Raw genomic sequence first — 18,085 nt, forward strand, 5'->3', positions numbered from 1 at the left:
GTTGAAGTAGCAGGCACTGAATTTCAGGAGACTAGTTGTGAATTCCAATTTCTCAGGATTCCAAACTGAAATAAGCTAAATATATTACCTACCAGGTTAGATTCTTAGTGGTCTTCCTTTAATGGAATGATTCTCTCCTCCCTTCCTGACTAAATCTACATTTTTAGAAGCTAGAAGAGTTTCCAGAATCATATGATCACGATTTTTTCAAGTAAAAGTAACTTTAGAGATCATCTCTTCTAAGCCTGATCAAATTATTAGCAACTCAGGAGTCTCAATGCCCAAGAAGAAACCCAGGTGGGCAGGGGAGGACTCACTGGTGACAGTTGAGCAGAGACCTAAAAAAAGTGAGTCATGTGAATATGCAGGGGAGGGGAGCCCTCTGGATAGAGTAAACAGCAGATACTAAAGTTCTGAGTCAAGAACTTATTGGATGTGTTCAAGGAATCTGGAAAGACTGTGGGGGGGGGGGGGGGACTGGAGGAAGGCAGGAGAGCAGAAGATGAGATCAGAGGCCAACTCACACAGGACCTTGCAGGCTGCTGGCCTTTACTCGGAGTGAAAAAGGGAGCTGAAGTTCTAACAGAAATATGATATAACTCACTCATATTCAAGAGAATCACTCCTGGTACAAGGAAGATAGGAAGTTCCAGGAGGATAAGGGTGGAGGCAGGGAGCCAAGAGCTGCATCCTGCAGGAGAAGGGACAGGGTGGGAATGATCTGACTCTGGACACATTTTGGAGGTAAACTAACAAAATGTGCTTGCTGACTAGCTGTGGTGAGAGAGATGTCAAGGAGCCACAGCAACCACAATAATCCTGTTTGCTAAGCAGTAGGGAACTAAGGGAAGAGCAGGTGTGGGCTATGTGTGTGTGTGCTGGAGGAAAGTAGACTTCACTTTGATGTATTAAAACTTTGAGGTACCTGACAGCTATCCACGTAAAGATGTTAAGCAGTTATGGATGACTCGAGTTCAACAGAGGCCATGTCTAGAAATGTATAAGTCCTTAGACACAAAATAGTATTTGGAGCATGGGACTGGATGAGGTCACCTGGAGAGTGAATGCAGACAGAAGAAGAGGAGGGAAGACTGCCCCCAGATGACTCCAGTACTTAGAGGTCAGAGAAATGACCAGTGAGGTAGTTGGAGAATCGAGAGAGTGGTGGCCTTAGGCTAAATAAACAAAGGTTCAAGGAGGGAGTGATCAGCTGTGTGCAGAACTGTTGAGGGGCTGGGTAAGATAAGGACTGAGAATGGAGCATTCCCTTTACCAAGGTGGATGTGTGGTGATCATGGTAACAGTTTTAGTGGAGTAGTGGAGACAAATGCCTAATAGAGTTCCTAAAAGAAGGTAAGGAGGAGAGACAGGGAGACTATAAGCAACTCTTTCAAGTTTAGCTACAAAAAAAAAAGCAGAGAAATGGAACAGCGGTTGGGAGAAAACCTAGGGAGAGCAGGGGACTCCCAGACAGGAGCTGTCACAGTGCATCTACTGCTGACAGAGAATGTCCCTTCTCCACAGTACCACCTGTCTGTTGAACTAGGCGCCTTGCACTGTATATACTTGAGAGTTAGAAAAGCTCTGGGACCTCCTGGCTTGTTAACTGGATCGTCCCCTCTTTCGCTGGGTAAGTATTTACTGTATGCCAGTACTAGGTGAACAATATTGTCAAGATCCTTATTCTTATAGAGCTACAGGAAAGCAAGCAGGCAACACCACTGTCATAAATCAATGGTTATGCCTATGGAAGTACGTGCTGCTACAGAAGCACACAAGAGGAACACTGTATGTGGCTTAATCAGGGGAGGCTTCCTAGATAAAGTACTGGGCAGGCTGAACGTGAAGGTCAAGGAGAGAAAAGGAAAGGCAGCAGGAGGAATCAAAACATGTAGCACACTGTGAATTATTCTGGACTCACCGGTGGGCAATGGGGAACCATTAAGATATTTTAAAGCAGGAGGATGCCAGATGGGAGATTTAGGCTGTGATGTGGATTAAGGGACCGGGAAGACACATTACTGCAGGCAACCAATACTGATGCAGTGGTATTAGAAGGGAGATGCTGCTGCCTACATTAAGAGATGCAGCAGTGGAGGCAGAAAACAGTGGCCAGACGATCAAGATAGAAGAGCCTGTCACAGGCCTGGTGAATGCCTCGATACAGGGGAAGTGGGGGCTAAAAAGGCCAACTGTGCCAAGCTCTCTAAATGCAAGGTTTCCTGAGTATCAGTCTTACTTTTACCCATGTGCCACCATTTCACTGACAGCGAGGCTTCTGCTTCTAAACAGAAACCAGTCTTCCCACCCCACCCCCCGACAAATATCATAAATTCCATGAGTTTTCCACAAACTGAGAAACCAGTCATTTGATGGTGGTAATGTATTTCAAATTAGGAGCTAACTCCTTTTTGAAATACTACATGTTCAACACAAACCCAACATGTTGCTAAAAAAAAGTTGGAATGAGACTACAGAAATTGAAAATAACATCTGTAAGGCACAAACATTTCTTTATGGAGTTCTTTTTGGGGCAAAATCTGTGGTATCTTTTAATGGAAAAAAATATATAAATGTATTATTTTCTTTCTCTGTGATTGGTAAACAATTTCAGATTTGAAACTGTCCAAAGTAATATAAACCAAAACACAGCTCTGCTCACTAGTAAGGCCCACACCGAAGTGTGTCCACGCGGTGCTGAGTTTTAAACATAACGGGAGGTTTGGGGAGCAAAGGAAGAGTCTGGACTGCTTGCTCAGACCACTTTTTTAAGAATATGCAGAACATTCAAGAATGACAACTACGCTGACAGAGCCAATCACACTTTAACCAGTTATTCCACAAAAAGGTAAATATTAATTATCTTTTTTCACGGGGCCCTATGTTGTATCAGGAAAAAAATAACTATCTTGAATTTTCGAAGGGGGAAGGGGGCTCCTGGATTTTTGTTTTTAATTCTGCCACTAAACGTAGGGAGGGTCCTTAGTATTTTTGTTGTTCAAACAAATGTCTTAGCAAATCTGCTATCAGCGGGCAGAACTTAGTTTTATAAGGTTCTGGGAAATAAACTTGTCGATTCTTGCTTCATAAAATGCCACAGGAAATTACAATCCTTTATGAACGTCATCACCACCAAAATGGCTTAAGAAGAATAAAAAATATTGTTAGTGGTTTTTTTTCTCTACAAATGTTTCTTGAAAGTCACAAGCCTACATTTTGAAATTTGCCTATTTGGGTCACGATGAACAACTCTTGAGCAAGCTCCGGTCTTTGCATAAATTGACCACATAACAAATTAGGACATAGCTCCCTCTTTTCTAATGGCAATAGTCTCAATATGGTGGCTCAACTGAGCAATCTGCCTTTCTGATTAACTTTTAATCCATGTCTCTGAATTCTTACAGCATGGAGGGCCTAGAATATTAGTCCTCAGAAGAGACCTTAGACAATTTAGTGGGAAGAAACACAAGATAAAATAGGAATTAAAATTCTAACAAAGGAACACTTTTCACTCTGCACATTTTTCATTCTGATATATAAAATCAAGGGTATTTAATATTTTAAGTAATTTTTTAACTGAACTACAAAACATACTTAAAGTATGCAAAACATAAGTATAGAGCAAGATAAAGTGTTTACAAGTAAATACACCAATGTGCCCACCCCACACATCAGTGGACTCCCCCCAGTCTGCCTCTATCAGTCTGACTCCTGTCATCATGGATGTTTTTTGATGGTTTTGAACTTTGTAAATTATTTATAAATGCAATCATATAGAATGCTTCATTTTATTTTAACCAAGCATAATTTGATTTCTAACAAGGAAGGTCTTTAGTACATTTTTGAAGGGGATGGGGAATGTGAAGGGCTTGTAGGGGACCTTCTTGCTGTTTAACCTTTTCTTAAATGACTCTCAGACGGGCATGCTGAAGAAATACAAAATTATAAATGGTGATACATACCCAAATCATACAAGCCCAACACCCCAGCCTACCTTCTGCAGAATCTCTCATATTGGCAGAGGTGGGATCTGGCTCGCTTGTCTTCAGCTGTATGTCTTCAGTTTTGTTTCCTTTGTTTTTATTTTCCTGGGGTTTTTTCTTCCCTGAAACAAATAAACCATTTATTTATTTGTTTATTCGTTCGTTCATTCATTCATTCACTATTACCCCGAATTCTTGAAGGAGACAATCACTAATATAATCAGAGTAAACTGTCTATTTCTGGGCAACTATCACTTCAATCCCTAAAGAAAGGAATAGATGATGAATACAAATACTTTTAAGTCACGCCAGAGAAAAAAAACCATAAATCATATATTTTTTAGAATCTTGGGCATTAGTTCCCTCCTAACTCTAAGCAACTATCAAACCAATAGATAATATATTCTAGAAAAGTTAACAATACTGACGTCACAGGAAAATTAGATGATAGCTCTCAGTTTTAATACCATACACATAAGAGGGACTGGCAGAAATCTGGTTATTTCTAAGAAGCACGTAGGAAAAGCAACACGGGATAACTTGGGGCCCTTTTGGTTAAGATATGAGCACCTATAATTGTCAAAGTAAAACAACAGAAGCAGAGATCCCACTGAATTGTAAGGAATACACATGCACAATGGCTCAAATAGCAAAGCAGAGTAATTATGAATAATTCACTGTGGCCGGCCGGCACAGCACTCTGAGGGTCCTGAGGGACTCAAGTCGAGGTCCAGAACAGTTCAATATTTCATTAACGATTTGGAAGCTGGAATTCAGGAAACATTAACTGAATTCCAAGTGATACCACAGTTCAGAAGATAAGAGGAAAATGCAGCACATTTCTGACAAGCTGGAACAGTGAACGCAAGTCGCCAAGATTCTTAGTAAAGATAAACAATGCTAGACTGGTTACTACTACTGGACGCTCAGACGTTTGGTCTCATTAGGATTTAACCAGAATTTGCAACCCCTCTTTGCTATTTTTTAAATTCCAAGTTTCTTATGCCTGGTAGCTTTTTTTTCTTCAGTTTTCAGATTCAGAACAGGTCCTATCACCTTTCCCAAACAGTTCCCTTCTCTTTCTGCAACGCTCTCTTCAATCCGGCTTCATATAGCCTCCTGAGCTTTCTCTTTTGCAACCAACAGCCGCCTTGATCTCTAATTCAGTAAAATGACAAACTAGAAGACATTGGCAGTTTCTGGAAAATGGTATTCTCCATAACAAAGAATCACTACAGAGCGGCATGATTAATTAAAATGTAGGTAACAGATGAAACTTAAGATCAGAGACACAAAATATTATCACTGCAAAGATCATAATGATTAAAAATAAAACATTTGTAAACAATACAAACCAGATATTAATCCTAAAAAACATCTCCGGATTTTGAGAAATATTTAAGAGATTCAACAAGAAAAAATGAATAAAATACTTAAATCAGCCATTCAATGTTGGTCTTAAAAAGAAAATTCTAAAACACCATTTTGAATCCCTAATTCTTCAGTAAGAAAACAGAAGTTTTCTGCAACTGCATAAGAAAGAGTTCACTCAAACACATATCTGAAAACAAGGCAATCCATTCGTTTCCAAAGGCAGCTAAAACGGAACTCAGAATTCACTGGAACCACGCCGGGTGGCCCAGAAGCAGACTCTGCCTGGAGCAGGCAGATTCCCATCTCCGGGGAGAAGGGTTATAAGCCCAGGCCCACTGCAAGGGGCAGGCCGTGAAAACATGTGGCACGGCCACAAGTCACCTCCTCTCTCCAGTCCTTCTCCCTCAGTCAGCAGCACTGGCGTCAATCTGATCATGACAAAGGCTCCTGAGGAATCCAGCTGTGCTTTAGGGAGTTTGGATTCTAACCTTTCAACCAGTTTTCTTATCCGCACGATGACATATGCCCAGTCCATCTCAGATTACTGGTAGCAAACAATGCAAATACCAGTGACTGGCTACTAACAGGAACTGCTCCAGTTCTGCAGGTCATGCCTCATAAGACTCACGTCAGGACTCCTGCTGCCCTCCGACATTTCATTCAAAAGTTATATTCAGAAAAATTTTCCCTGGATCAAAACCACAAATTTGTTGTAAGATATCAGTACCACCTCATGTACTCCCAACAGCCCAAGAAATATGACCTTTCTTACTGAATTCTTACTTGCTACTACTTTCTACAGGTATGAGCTTTCAAAATACATAAGTACAGAGGTGTATAGTCTAAAGCTTCCCTCTTATGCCTAGCCTTACTCACACTGTAAAATTTAATAGAAATACAGACATTAATTTATTGTACTACAGTCCCTTGCAAAAGCAATTCAAAGATTTTCTGCAACTTCTCAAGCACTATAGAGGCTAGTTAGCAGGCTATATAAAAGAGTAAATTGTTCTATGTGAACAAAGTACTAAGTGAGATTTCTAGATTTATGTTATAATAAAGCAAAATACAACTTTAATAATACCATCCATTAATATGTACTCAGAACAAAAATCACGTAACTATCTAAAAGCTAAAAATATTATTTGAAGTTTTATTCTCTGCCTAAGGAAGTATGAGAACACCTAGCTGATACTGAATGTCAAATGCCTATTTTTGGACTCTCCAAACCTAACCAGTGAGAAATATCCCTCCTGCTCCCAGGTGCCCTCTTTCAAACCCATAACCAGGAAACCCTGATGCCCTGTGAAGAGAAGCCACTCTCAGTAGGAACATCTGCATCCTATTCAGAGGGCTCCCAAGAGCATCCCACCACAGGCTACTGGAGGCTGGATAGCAGTGGTTCAACTGTAGCTCAAGTGACACTTGGACCAGATCGCGCTCTGTTGTGGGGCTGTCCAAGGCATCGGAGGACATTTAGCAGCATCACTGACTCCCACTAACTAGATGCCAGTGTCACCTTCTAGTGTGACAACCAAAAGTCTTCAGGCTTGGCCAAATGTCCCTGTAGGGGAGAGGGTTGGGGGGAGGTTGTTCCCCAGGTTAAGAACCACTGGGCTAAACCAATATAATATGGGTTACTAAAGATAGGCGAGGTTCTGCAGTTTATACGTTTATTATAAAATTTAAAGGAAATATCTGAATAACACTAATGGAACAATTAAATTTACCTCCCACGTTCCTTTCAGTGAACAAAGGTAGACTTAGTTTATGACAGACATGCAACTATCATAAATCTAATTATCATTCTTTCGTGGACCTGAGATTATTTGGTACAGGAAATGTTCATCGGAACATCTAACACTCGAGCTACTTCCCATCAGGACCACAGACTAGGGTGAAGGAGCTACTGAAATCCCCTGGCCTACCTGCTTTTTTGCAAGAGAAACCAGACATCAGGGCCCCCAAAGAGGCTACTCAGTCTCGGACAGAACAGAAATTAGAACCTGGGAGTCCTGATTCACACGAAGGTATGCTTGGTGTCACTCACCAAGCCAAATATTGCAATTACAGGTATGGAAACTGCTCCACTTCCTTAAATCAGTATATTTTTTCTGGATACTTGGTTTCTGTTCTTTATGTAATCAAATTAAAATAAAAAAAAACCCTACAATCAAAAATAACCTGGATGAGGACTCTGACAAAGGGGAGAGGGGACTAGCTGGTTTCTACTGTGAGAGCTGGTGTGGCAGAGCCCACTGGGAGCCTGGTAAGTACACGTGTGCACTTACCATCAGGTTCCTGAAGGGTCCTACACAGAGGCTACTGCCAGCTGCGTGCTCCACTTGCTCTAAACAAGAAAGATATAGGAATGAAACACAAGGAAAGTGAAATGGAAACAATGACAAAGAACATAATGAAGCACAGGACAAAACTGTATGCTTATATATAAGGAAAGGAAACATACACACAAAGATGAAGAAAACGAAATGAAACAGAAAGAAAACAGCAGTTGTCTACTGCAAGGTCTCACCAAAAAATAAAAATAACCTTTGTGTTCTCAGTTAGGGATGGGATGTGGTATACTTACTCTCAGGCCTGTGCCGTGCCCATAGTGTAAAACTGATGTTCTTACCACTTAAGCACCACTCCGCTATTTAAGACCAGAAAGTCCCAATCCATGCCTCTCATTTCAGAGACACCCGAGGACCAGAGACGTGAAGTCATCTGCCCCAGGCCACACGACTAAATTAGCTCTAGAGTTAGAACTAAAACCCAAGAATGATGCTGCTGCTAAAAGTGCTCCTTCTAGTACATTTATTTCTTAAGACCAAAAATGGCATAATAAGGATACCTTATTGTTTAGAAAGCACTTTATAAGCCTTATTCACTCAGTTTCAAGGGCAAATGAAAGTGGTATAAAGACTTCTACTGCATTTGTAAGAAAGGAACAAAGTGGAATGCGGATTTTTTTCCATTTCAATTTTATCTTATGCCAGAAACAAATATCAGTCAACAGCACAGAACACCAATCTGAGCAAATATGATTAACCATTAAATAATATCAATAGAACTGGATTTTCTAGTGAAATAGTTGCCCTGGGGGGAAACTCAGCAGCCACTTTGGGGGCTTTTAAGGACAAGAGAAGCATGTACTGCTGGCGCTTGGATGCGAGGTGCAAAACCAAAACTGCCTCAAGTGCCACATGATTAAGTTCTGGACTATGTTGCACTCTCCCAATAACGTGAACAAACACTAGGAAATTCTAGAGAAAAATGTTTCACTTTAAAAATGTTCAGGCATCAGAGAGAATGCAAAACTCTAGAAGGATGGCATAAGGTACATTAAAAATTATTACAATAGTGAAGGCTCCTGCATTCAGTTATTTAAAGGAATTACACGTAGAACCATATGTAATTCTACATGCGCTGCCTCCTCACTGGGGAACTACTCAACTATGAAGTATAAAATCAGAGTTCAGTATCAGCAGGTCTGTCTGATCTTTGGGGTGCTCCCCATCTTACTCGGATGCACAGCTGACCGCCAAACCGGGAGAAACCGCATCGGTGAGAGCCATGAAAGGTCATGGAAATGCATGGGCTGCCTGAACAGGGGCCAACAACTCTCCAAAGGGTGGGTGGTGCGTGCGGTCTCGTTCCCCACCACTCCATCCAGCCTGTGATCCCTGCACTGGACTCTCCGCTCCCCACGGTTACCTCTGCTCTCATCATTACAAAACCCAATTTCTTCACTTATTAGCCCCAAGTTTCTCCTTCACTTTTGGCGTTTGATGGTCCTACCTTTTTTGGGGGAGTGGGGGGTGGGGGAGGAAGTGGGGCAGGGAGGGAGGATCTTACATTCTTCAGATTACTCTCCCCAGCCCTATGACACTATCATCTGGAAACTCCTGCTTTCGCAACCATTCTTTCGTAAAATCTTCCTCTTCTTCCTGCCCAAAATGAGAGGGTCACTCCTAGGAATTGGAAGATCGGAAGCATATTTCCACATGAGATTGAAGAGAGGCTCCAACCCAGTACTCTGCTAAGCTAAGGTTACAGACCGTAGAGAACAGAAGAGACACAAATGCCAGAATTAAGGGGCTACATTAAAAGGTAAGAGAGAATCCTGGCCCACGTGGGTCAGTGGTTAGAGTGTCAGCCTGCACACCAAAGAGACTCAGGTTCAATTCCTGGTCAAGGGCATGCACCCATCCCCAGGCAGGGCAATGGCAGGAGGTACCAACTGATGTGTCTCTCTCACAGCAATGTTTGTTCCTCCCTCCCTTCTACTCTCTCTCTTTAAAAAAATAAAAAATCAATGGAAAAAGTATCCTCGGGTGAGGAGTAACAAAAAAAGAGAGAGCGAATTAATTAACAGTGCCATCTGCATTTCAGACAAGTTTGAGAAATTCATCATAAATAAAGCCATCATACATCTTGTTAAAATTTTTGAAAGGCAAGGGTGTAATTTTCATGAAAGTAGGCCAGTGTGGCACTGATATCAGCACTGGGGATGACTGGTTCACAGAGGTAGGTCAGAATTCTGAAAGCAAATGAAAAGCTTAACAGGGGGAGTGGGAGGGATAAAGGTCATATTAAATGAATTTTTATAGGATTAAAGACAGAAAAAAAACAAGTTCTCTAACAGATCAGGTAGCAAGGAAAGAGAATCAACAGATAATAGCAACGCTGTTAGCTTAATGAATGGCCAAAATGATGTTATGTGTCAGCTGGTCAAGGGTGGTCAGAGCAAGGCCTCGGCTGTGCTTCACATCTGGCGGTGGTACAACATTCTGCAGCCGGTGTGAGAAGCTGGACACATATGTAAAACTAAATTTTCCACGAGGAATTAACAGTCCATTTCAATTATTTCAATATCCTTAATGATGCTCAAAAAACCCAGAGGTCTTCAAAAGCCACTGACAGGATGATCAGGCAACCTGGCACAGAACTAGGAGGACCGGGCACCTGAAACTGTCACCATAAAGGTCAAAGGTTACACAGGGGGGATGTGTTTATCAGCTGATCAGAAGTGGCCCTTACAAATGGCCAAGGTGAGATCAGTGGGTAAACAAGCCACTTGGGGCCTTAGCCCATCAGTCCGTGTGTTTGAAAGAGAGACATTTGAAGCAATAAGATGCTGTAACAGTGGGCTTTTATGAATGTAATACGCTATACATTTTCTACAGATTTCTTTTACACACGAAATAACTCTGAAATGTACGTGATGTTAAGAAATTCTGTTAAGCTCCCTGGGCATAATTTCAAATCTTTTTTGTAAACTCGCCAAGAGCTGTCTGTAACCTGGAGGCAAATTATAAAAATAAAACCTCTCTCGTTTTAAGTTGGTCATGGTATTAAATCAGGACTCTAGACTTTGCTTCCAACAGAAACAATGGAAAAGTTCTGGATACTTCAGAGCTGCAGATCACAGTATAAATTCCTGGAATGCTTGCGTCCCGCCAGGGGGGTGCGCCGCCTTTGCAGTCATGGCTCCTCCAAATGTCAGGCTGATGGGAAAACAGCAAAGAGCACATCTGAAGGGACCTTTAATTTCTCTAAAAAAGGTTTTTAGTGGCTCTGACTGGATAATTCCAAATCCTAGAAATAAACTTTTGTAAATTCAAATTAAGAAGGCATTAAATTTCCTTACACTCTTCGGAACCTCAGAAAGTCTTGCGGCATAAAAAAATTATTTTAGAAACTAATTAAATACCTCTGAAACTTAAAACTGTTATTCTGTTCTGTTTTAAAATTATTTTAATTTCTAGCATTCTTCTAGTGGATTTTCAGGAGCCTTTATTTTACAGGGAAATAATATATACGTAAAGTCTGAAACCTCACATATAAAAAGTGAACTGGCGAATACAAAGTACAGAACTTAATTCAAGTTCAGGTATTAGTCCCCTGTGGCCAAACAAACCAGGACTGGGAGCTAAGCGGGGACAAGTGCTTGGCAACCCTCTAAAACAGAGGGGACAGCCACACCCTAAAGAATTGTCTCAGCTAAAAGGAAAAGGCGTTTTTCCCCTCTCAGAGCCCATGATAAATTTTATAATACTATATCCTGATGAATTAACTACAAAACTTAATTTTAAAATATTTCCAGGAAGTAAAAATTAGATATAAATCTGAGTCAAGAAGCAATTACATCACTTAAAATTCAATCTTTAGATGTTTATAGAAATTTTAATAGAACAATGGTCAAAGCACTCAATAAAATCAGTCTACTGTTTATCCATCAACATAAACTGAGATGATCTACATTAAGATGTTGACAGACGGCTCTCATTGATGTGATTAATGATGAGGGCATAATACCTGTTTTCCTATCTGTTTGCATTTCCTAATTTTTCTAGGTAAACATTTGCTTACATTATGCAAAAAAAAAAAAAATTCTTAAAAATACCTACAAACGCAAAATTAGTGAGGCAATTGAAAATGTTTTCTTTGGTTGGGACTAATACATGTAATTTTATAAAATACAGTTGCACAGCAAAAGGTCTTACTGAAGTGTTTCTCTGTTTTCCAACTCTCACCTGTACACCCCAGTGTAAGTGTCCAGAAAAGAAGCATTATCCCCAGAAACACCAAATCCACAAGACACACAGTTATAAAGATTTAAAAGGGATTTAAAATATTCCTAACAGACATTAAATCATCAAAACTGCTTAAGCATTCAAATTGCCACAGATGGTTTTTGGTGTCCATGCATCCTTCAACTCTTTCCCTATGCATCACATTACTCCCAACGAAAAGTCAACTGGTCTTCTGCCGGGAGCTGGTCCATCCTTGCTGTTTCAAAGGACCTGGCATATATGGCATACTGTTCTTAATATGTTTGCTCACCTTCTTGGCACTATGTGTTTTAACCAAGGTCTCTGAGAAAGGTTGTTTCCCCAGGTAGGGATTTTCCCCTGAAGTTAGGGAGGGAATAAAACCTCTTAACTAAGTGCCAGGTGGGTAATTAATCACTTTAACTACGAATAATCATGCTTAAGCTACATAATCTTTACTCCCTGGAATGGAGATAAGAAACGCCCTAACCTTTATAATAGAGATTGATAGGATTGAATCAACTGGTATAAATACGGATGTAACAAGAGAGAGACAGACAGAACCTAGGCACAGAACCTACACAGAACGTTCTCTAGAGACAGAAGAACTTCGCTGGAGAGAACATGGCAAAAGATCCTGGAAAGAAACTGGCCTCAGAACCTAGAGACAGAACCTAGCCAGAACCTGGCTGAAGAACCTGGCTACAGAATCTGGTGACTGAACCTGGCTGAAGAACCTGGAGAACCTGGCAAGAGAACATGGACACAGAACCTGGCTGGAGATCCTAAGCAGAACCTCTCTGGAGATCCAGACCAGAACTTGACTGGAGATCCTGGCTAAGCTGCTGATCAACTGAACTCTGCCTCCGTGTCCTTCTTCGCCGACTCCGTCCACACCTTTGGGGACTCCTGGACCCGCTGGGGTTGGACCCTGGCAGTCTTCCTGTGAACAGCCACATGCCTCTTCTTTTCTGATTTCACTGTACGTGTTTGGTTACTGTAGCCAGCATTATTTAAATCAGAAACCTAATTTAAACAACCATATTGAGTGCCTCCCAGATCAATGTTTTGGCAGTGGACTGTGAGCTCAATGCTTTTATTTTGCTTCTTCGAAAGTGCAAAAATTAGACAATGACACTTGAATATGCCTCATTTTGGTAGTGGTTTAAGAAATTCATTTACAGCCCTGGCTAGTGTGGCTCAATGATAAGAGTGTCGGCCCATGTACCAAAGGATCTCGGGTTCAATTCCCAGTCAAGGACACATACCTGGGTTGCAGGTTCAATCCCCAGCTTCAGCCAGGTCTGGGCTCGTGCCCGAGGCAACCAATCAATGTGTCTCTTTCACATCAATTTTTCTTTCTCACTCCCCTCCCTCTCTCTTCTTTCTACTCTCTCTCTAAAAATCAATGGAAAAAAATACCTTTGGGTGAGCATTAACAAAAAAAAAGAAAGAAGAAATTCGTTTATAAAAATAAGAGAATTTACAGAGATACTAAACTCCCTAATCCAAGCACGTCAAACTCATGGCCCCTGGGCTGCACGCCTCGTTTACTACTATTTGGCCCGTGTTAGCCTTTGAGTTTGACATGCTTGCCCTAATCCCTTGGATCTGCCATGAAATGACACACTTTCATTCCAGGGTAATTTTTAAGGCTCTTCATGACTGTTGCTAAGTGACCTCACTGCCTTCTGTCCAAGCCCTCAGCTGTCCTCCAGTCCCTTTCTGGCCTGCGGATGTGCTCCTAACCAACCTCATGGACTGAGGCTGCACTCACTGCTCCAGCAGAGAGCTTGGCCTGCTCTAGGCTGACGCATGCACACTGGCTAGCATAAATTCACCCACTCCCACAAACTCCAAACTGCCAAGGCATCTTTCAGACTCAAGAAACAGAGAAGGAACTAAAATGTATTCTCATACAGTAATTATTTTTAAATCATAAATTACATTTAAATTCAAGTCCAGATTTTTTTCTTATTGATGTTCACCTAAAAACAAACCTATTACTAGCCTATTTAACAACACATCTATTCTCTAATGTACTAGCTTGTATCAAACTACAGAATTACTCAAATTTAACCCAAGCTCACCCTGGCCAGTTTTGCTCAGTGCTAGAGCGTTGATCCAGGGATGGACGCAAGGGTCTCGGGTTTGATTCCCGGTCAAAGACACGTACCAGGTTGCAGGTTCCATCCTGGCCCCAGTCAAGGAGTGTGGAGGAGGCAACCAATCGATATGTCTCTCTCACATGGCTGTTTCTCTCCCTCCCTCCCTCCCACTCTCCCTCCCTCCCTCCCTAAAGAGTAATGGGAAAAATATCCTTGGGTAAGGATTTAAAAAAATTTTTTTAGCTCAAGCTCACTATTTTTTTAGATTAAAATTTTTTCCTCTACATCAAGCATGTCAAACATGTGGCCCTCCGGCCGCGAATTTGACATACTTGCTCTACATGCTTTGTAAAGTTTCTGGAAGAATGGTGAAGTAGAAGTATTTTGGTAATTTTTCTTGGGTGCTTATTATCTACAAGGCCCTTTGTTGAGAGCTAAAGGGAATTTATGTATTTTACTACAAAGAAGTCTGCACTGGTGGAATTTCAAATTGAAGTTTTATATCTAACTTTGTACAAAACAAGCAAGCCCCTTTGAGGAAAGGCCCTACTAATGTCAAGAAGAAGCAAATTCTGAGTAGAAAAAAATATTCCAGAAATCTGTACTTCATTAAAACAATTTTTTTTAAAGGAAGGGAAGGAAGGAGGGAAGAAGAAAGCAGGCCAGTGGGGAGAGGGCGGGAGACACAGAGTGGTCGACAGGAAGAGAGATGGGTGATGTAAAGAGCCATAGAGCCAGGTACAGCAGGCTGCCAAGAGGCTGCTGAGGGAGCCAGAACCTGCGGCCCTCCTCGGGAGCACAGCTGGGACCTCCACCTTTTCCAACAGGCGCCAGCACTGAGGTCACAGCCTTTTAAAAACACTAAGTCTCATTCTGCAAGTCTCCGAGGGTTATCCCACACTGTCCTGCTCAGTATTGGGATAAAAGGAGGCCCCCAGGGAGGAAGGACTCACAAAGGACTAGGGTTTGCAATACATCTGTCTCCGAGGCCAGTGCCCATGATGGGAGGGTCTCACTCTCAATCTAGTCACTCATTTCACCTGCTCCCAAACGGTTCCTGTGTTCCCACGGGTCACACATCTTCCCTGCAAAGAGCTGACTCCAATTAAAGTGAGACAGTCCTGGACTTCCTGGACTGGCTCCTCTCCCTCTCCACTGCTGGGTGCCACTCTCAATAATATAGGTCCTCAAAGGACAGATGCCCACAAAACTGAAATTCACAGAACTGAAACTATACTGTGCAGTCTTGGGCAATGCCTGGATTAACGAGAAATAACCCTGCTCATGGCAGATGGGACCTATGATACACACTGGTGATAACTACCTGCTTGTGTCGAGGGGCGGAGAAAAATGAGATGATGTGCATAGGAACTTTGCAGAGTGCCTGACACAGACTCAATAAATGAAATCAACTGTCAGGATTAGCCACAGCAGCTTCTGCTAAATAATTACAGAAACCCCACGCCTACAAGCCTGAATTGTCAGCATATGTTCCTTCTTATGAAGACAATGGCATTCTGCTTCCACTAACAACTCCAAATTCATCCATTTTTTTTGTTCATTTGTTCTACATCAGTTCACATGACCCCACCAACATATCAGTAAGGAAATGTACAATCCAATGAGGACAGTTTAACTGAGAGGTGAGAATGCTGGCAAACACCAATGTCCCCATCAATATATACTGATGCCCTGACAGCAAAAGCTGTAAATATATTTCATTTTTTAAGTCTGTAATCCACTGATTTTATTGCTGTCTCTGCCTAATTTTTAAAATTAAATACATGAGTTCATACTTCAATGGTTCCTAACCTGTAAAGGAAGAAACTTTAGGCCCCTTTGAAAACCAGATAGCACCTACAGCTCCAGTCCCCAGATAGTCACACATAGACATTAACACAAAGTGTGGGGACACAGGGACCTCCTATGCTATTGTGAGTTTACATGAAAGGAAGTGTGTGATCCCTGGGAGTAAAAAAAAGAACCCTGACAGCTCAGATTGCTCAACAGGACGTTGCACAGGTAATCAGGACATTTGTTTCCTTAAAACTGATATTGTCAACTTAATTAGTAACTTCTCCTAAGAAAATGGCTCTTTCACACTTTCTTCCTGATTTCACATCCAGAAGGATGTGAGCTGACAGATTTCCTTATCTATCACACAGCGCACTGACATCGCTGCCACAGTGACTTCCAAGACTGTCTGATAACTTAACATCTAAGAAAATGTATCCAAAGTTCGTCTAAAGTGTCACGTGCCTAAAACTTGGTAATAACAGTCAAGCAGAGCCACTTCGAGTGGTTCGGACGACACCAAAGTAAGACAGAAGAACAGGAAGAAAATAGAAAACCCTTCATTTGGGCAGCTAGCAAACAGTGAAACATGAGTTCCCTATCTCCAACCTGTAACCACCAGCGTCCTAGTTTGGTAACTAGTGAAACAAGACAGCTTTTAAGAAAGAAGCAGGTCTCTAGCATCTGAGGAAATCTTTAGTACCTTTATGTGTATCTAGTTGCAGCTCAAAAGCAGCTCTGTACTCCTACCTAATCTGCAATCTACTTCATTCATTAATTTGCAATATACTCCATGTCACCAAAACAAACTACATGTTTAAAGAACATGTTGAAACTGTTCATTTTTTTAAATCCAGAGGTGCCTCGATAAGCTAATGGACAGGCCGAGTGACCACGTAACTATTTTTGCTGGTGCCCACCAATGACAATGGAACAGACCCAGGTCGGTGTGCCACGCATGTTCCTTAGGAGGCTCTCGCTCAAGGCTCACAGCAACTCTACAGGTGGGTCTTATCCCCATTTTACAGACAGGTAAGCTGAAGATTGAAACACCGAGAGTAACCTGTCCAAAGTCACACTGCTACTGATTGGTGTGAATCTGAACTGGGATTTGAACCTGGCCTTATAATTCCAGCATGCCACAGTATTCGGTATAGCTGGGTCAGCAATTTTTCCCTTCTCTCCTCCACCCAACATACACACACATTTCAGGATTCTTTTTAATACTAGTAGTTATCCCTCTGCAAAGTAGTAATCAGGTTATCTTTAATACAGAAGCAATAGCGAAGCCCCAGCAGTATACTTGCACCCCACTAAAAACACTTTGGGTAGCTGCTTACTTGTTTTTATAATGTGCTTTAGCATAAAAATTGAAGTCGGGGTTGAAGGCATTAACGCAATCATTAACTATGAAAACAGTTTACCAATTCCTCGTACTTTTTGACAGTCCTCCATGAGATTTAGAGGACTCTGTCTCTGGAAAACTGAAGAGAGTCAGAAATAGTTGGTTAAGCATGATCTCTTCTTGATTTAATGTTTTCTACACTCTACTACAACCATGAATTTAATTTACTTTGGCATACAGACAGTGATTTACATTATTTTCTATCTTGGATTTACCATTTTGATTGAAACAAAACTGCAAATAGATATTTATTAAGCTTAACACTAAAATTTGTCCGTTATCAAATAATCCTATGATCATACCTAGTAAGGAAAAGATACCTCCTGCGGTAATACCTTTAACAGCAAGTAAAATTTCTTAAAACAAGCACATTTGGAATCTTAAGCCCTTGTTCAAAATTCCAACCAAGAAAGAGTGAGATAGCCACTCCTTTTTATTACTTATTTTGGATACCAGTAAGAAGGAAATTGTAATTTAATGTGTTAATCCTACAAAAATTAAAAGCCAAAATGTGTAAATAGACAAGATCGTTCCACATGTAAAAAAATCGAAACTGTAACTAACCAGGCCGCTCTGTCTGCACCGTAAACCTAGTAGAAATGAAAAGAAGACTTAGGTCTCCACTGCTCACAGAGAAGATACCAAGACAGGTGGTGAAGGGCGGAAAAGCCCGCCCTCCCAGGGACCTCGGACATTCCGCTTACAGCCAGTAGTTACTTTATTCCATGGAGAAACGGGCCCTGATAATCTCACCCATTAAAAACAAAAAATACAGCCAACAGACCCAGGGAGCCATATTTTAGCCCTCAAATTGGCAAGAGAATGAAAACTGACCGGAAGCCAAACAGTGGAAAGAATAACAAA

At 41.4% G+C, this 18,085-nt stretch overlaps 1 protein-coding gene across 2 annotated transcripts in view; it reads right to left on the reverse strand.

The window, feature by feature from the left end:
- PRDM2 (PR/SET domain 2) overlaps positions 1-18,085 on the reverse strand; it is a 113,461-nt gene that overhangs the window by 30,848 nt on the left and 64,528 nt on the right. For both annotated transcript variants that reach the window (XM_081086853.1, XM_081086854.1), the window contains one exon: positions 3,995-4,105. In XM_081086853.1, the coding sequence (XP_080942979.1) occupies positions 3,995-4,105 (111 nt within the window). The remainder of the gene's footprint in view (positions 1-3,994; positions 4,106-18,085) is intronic.

Source organism: Myotis nattereri, assembly GCF_964212035.1.
Source record: "Myotis nattereri genome assembly, chromosome: 3".
Taxonomy (NCBI): Eukaryota; Metazoa; Chordata; class Mammalia; order Chiroptera; family Vespertilionidae; genus Myotis; species Myotis nattereri.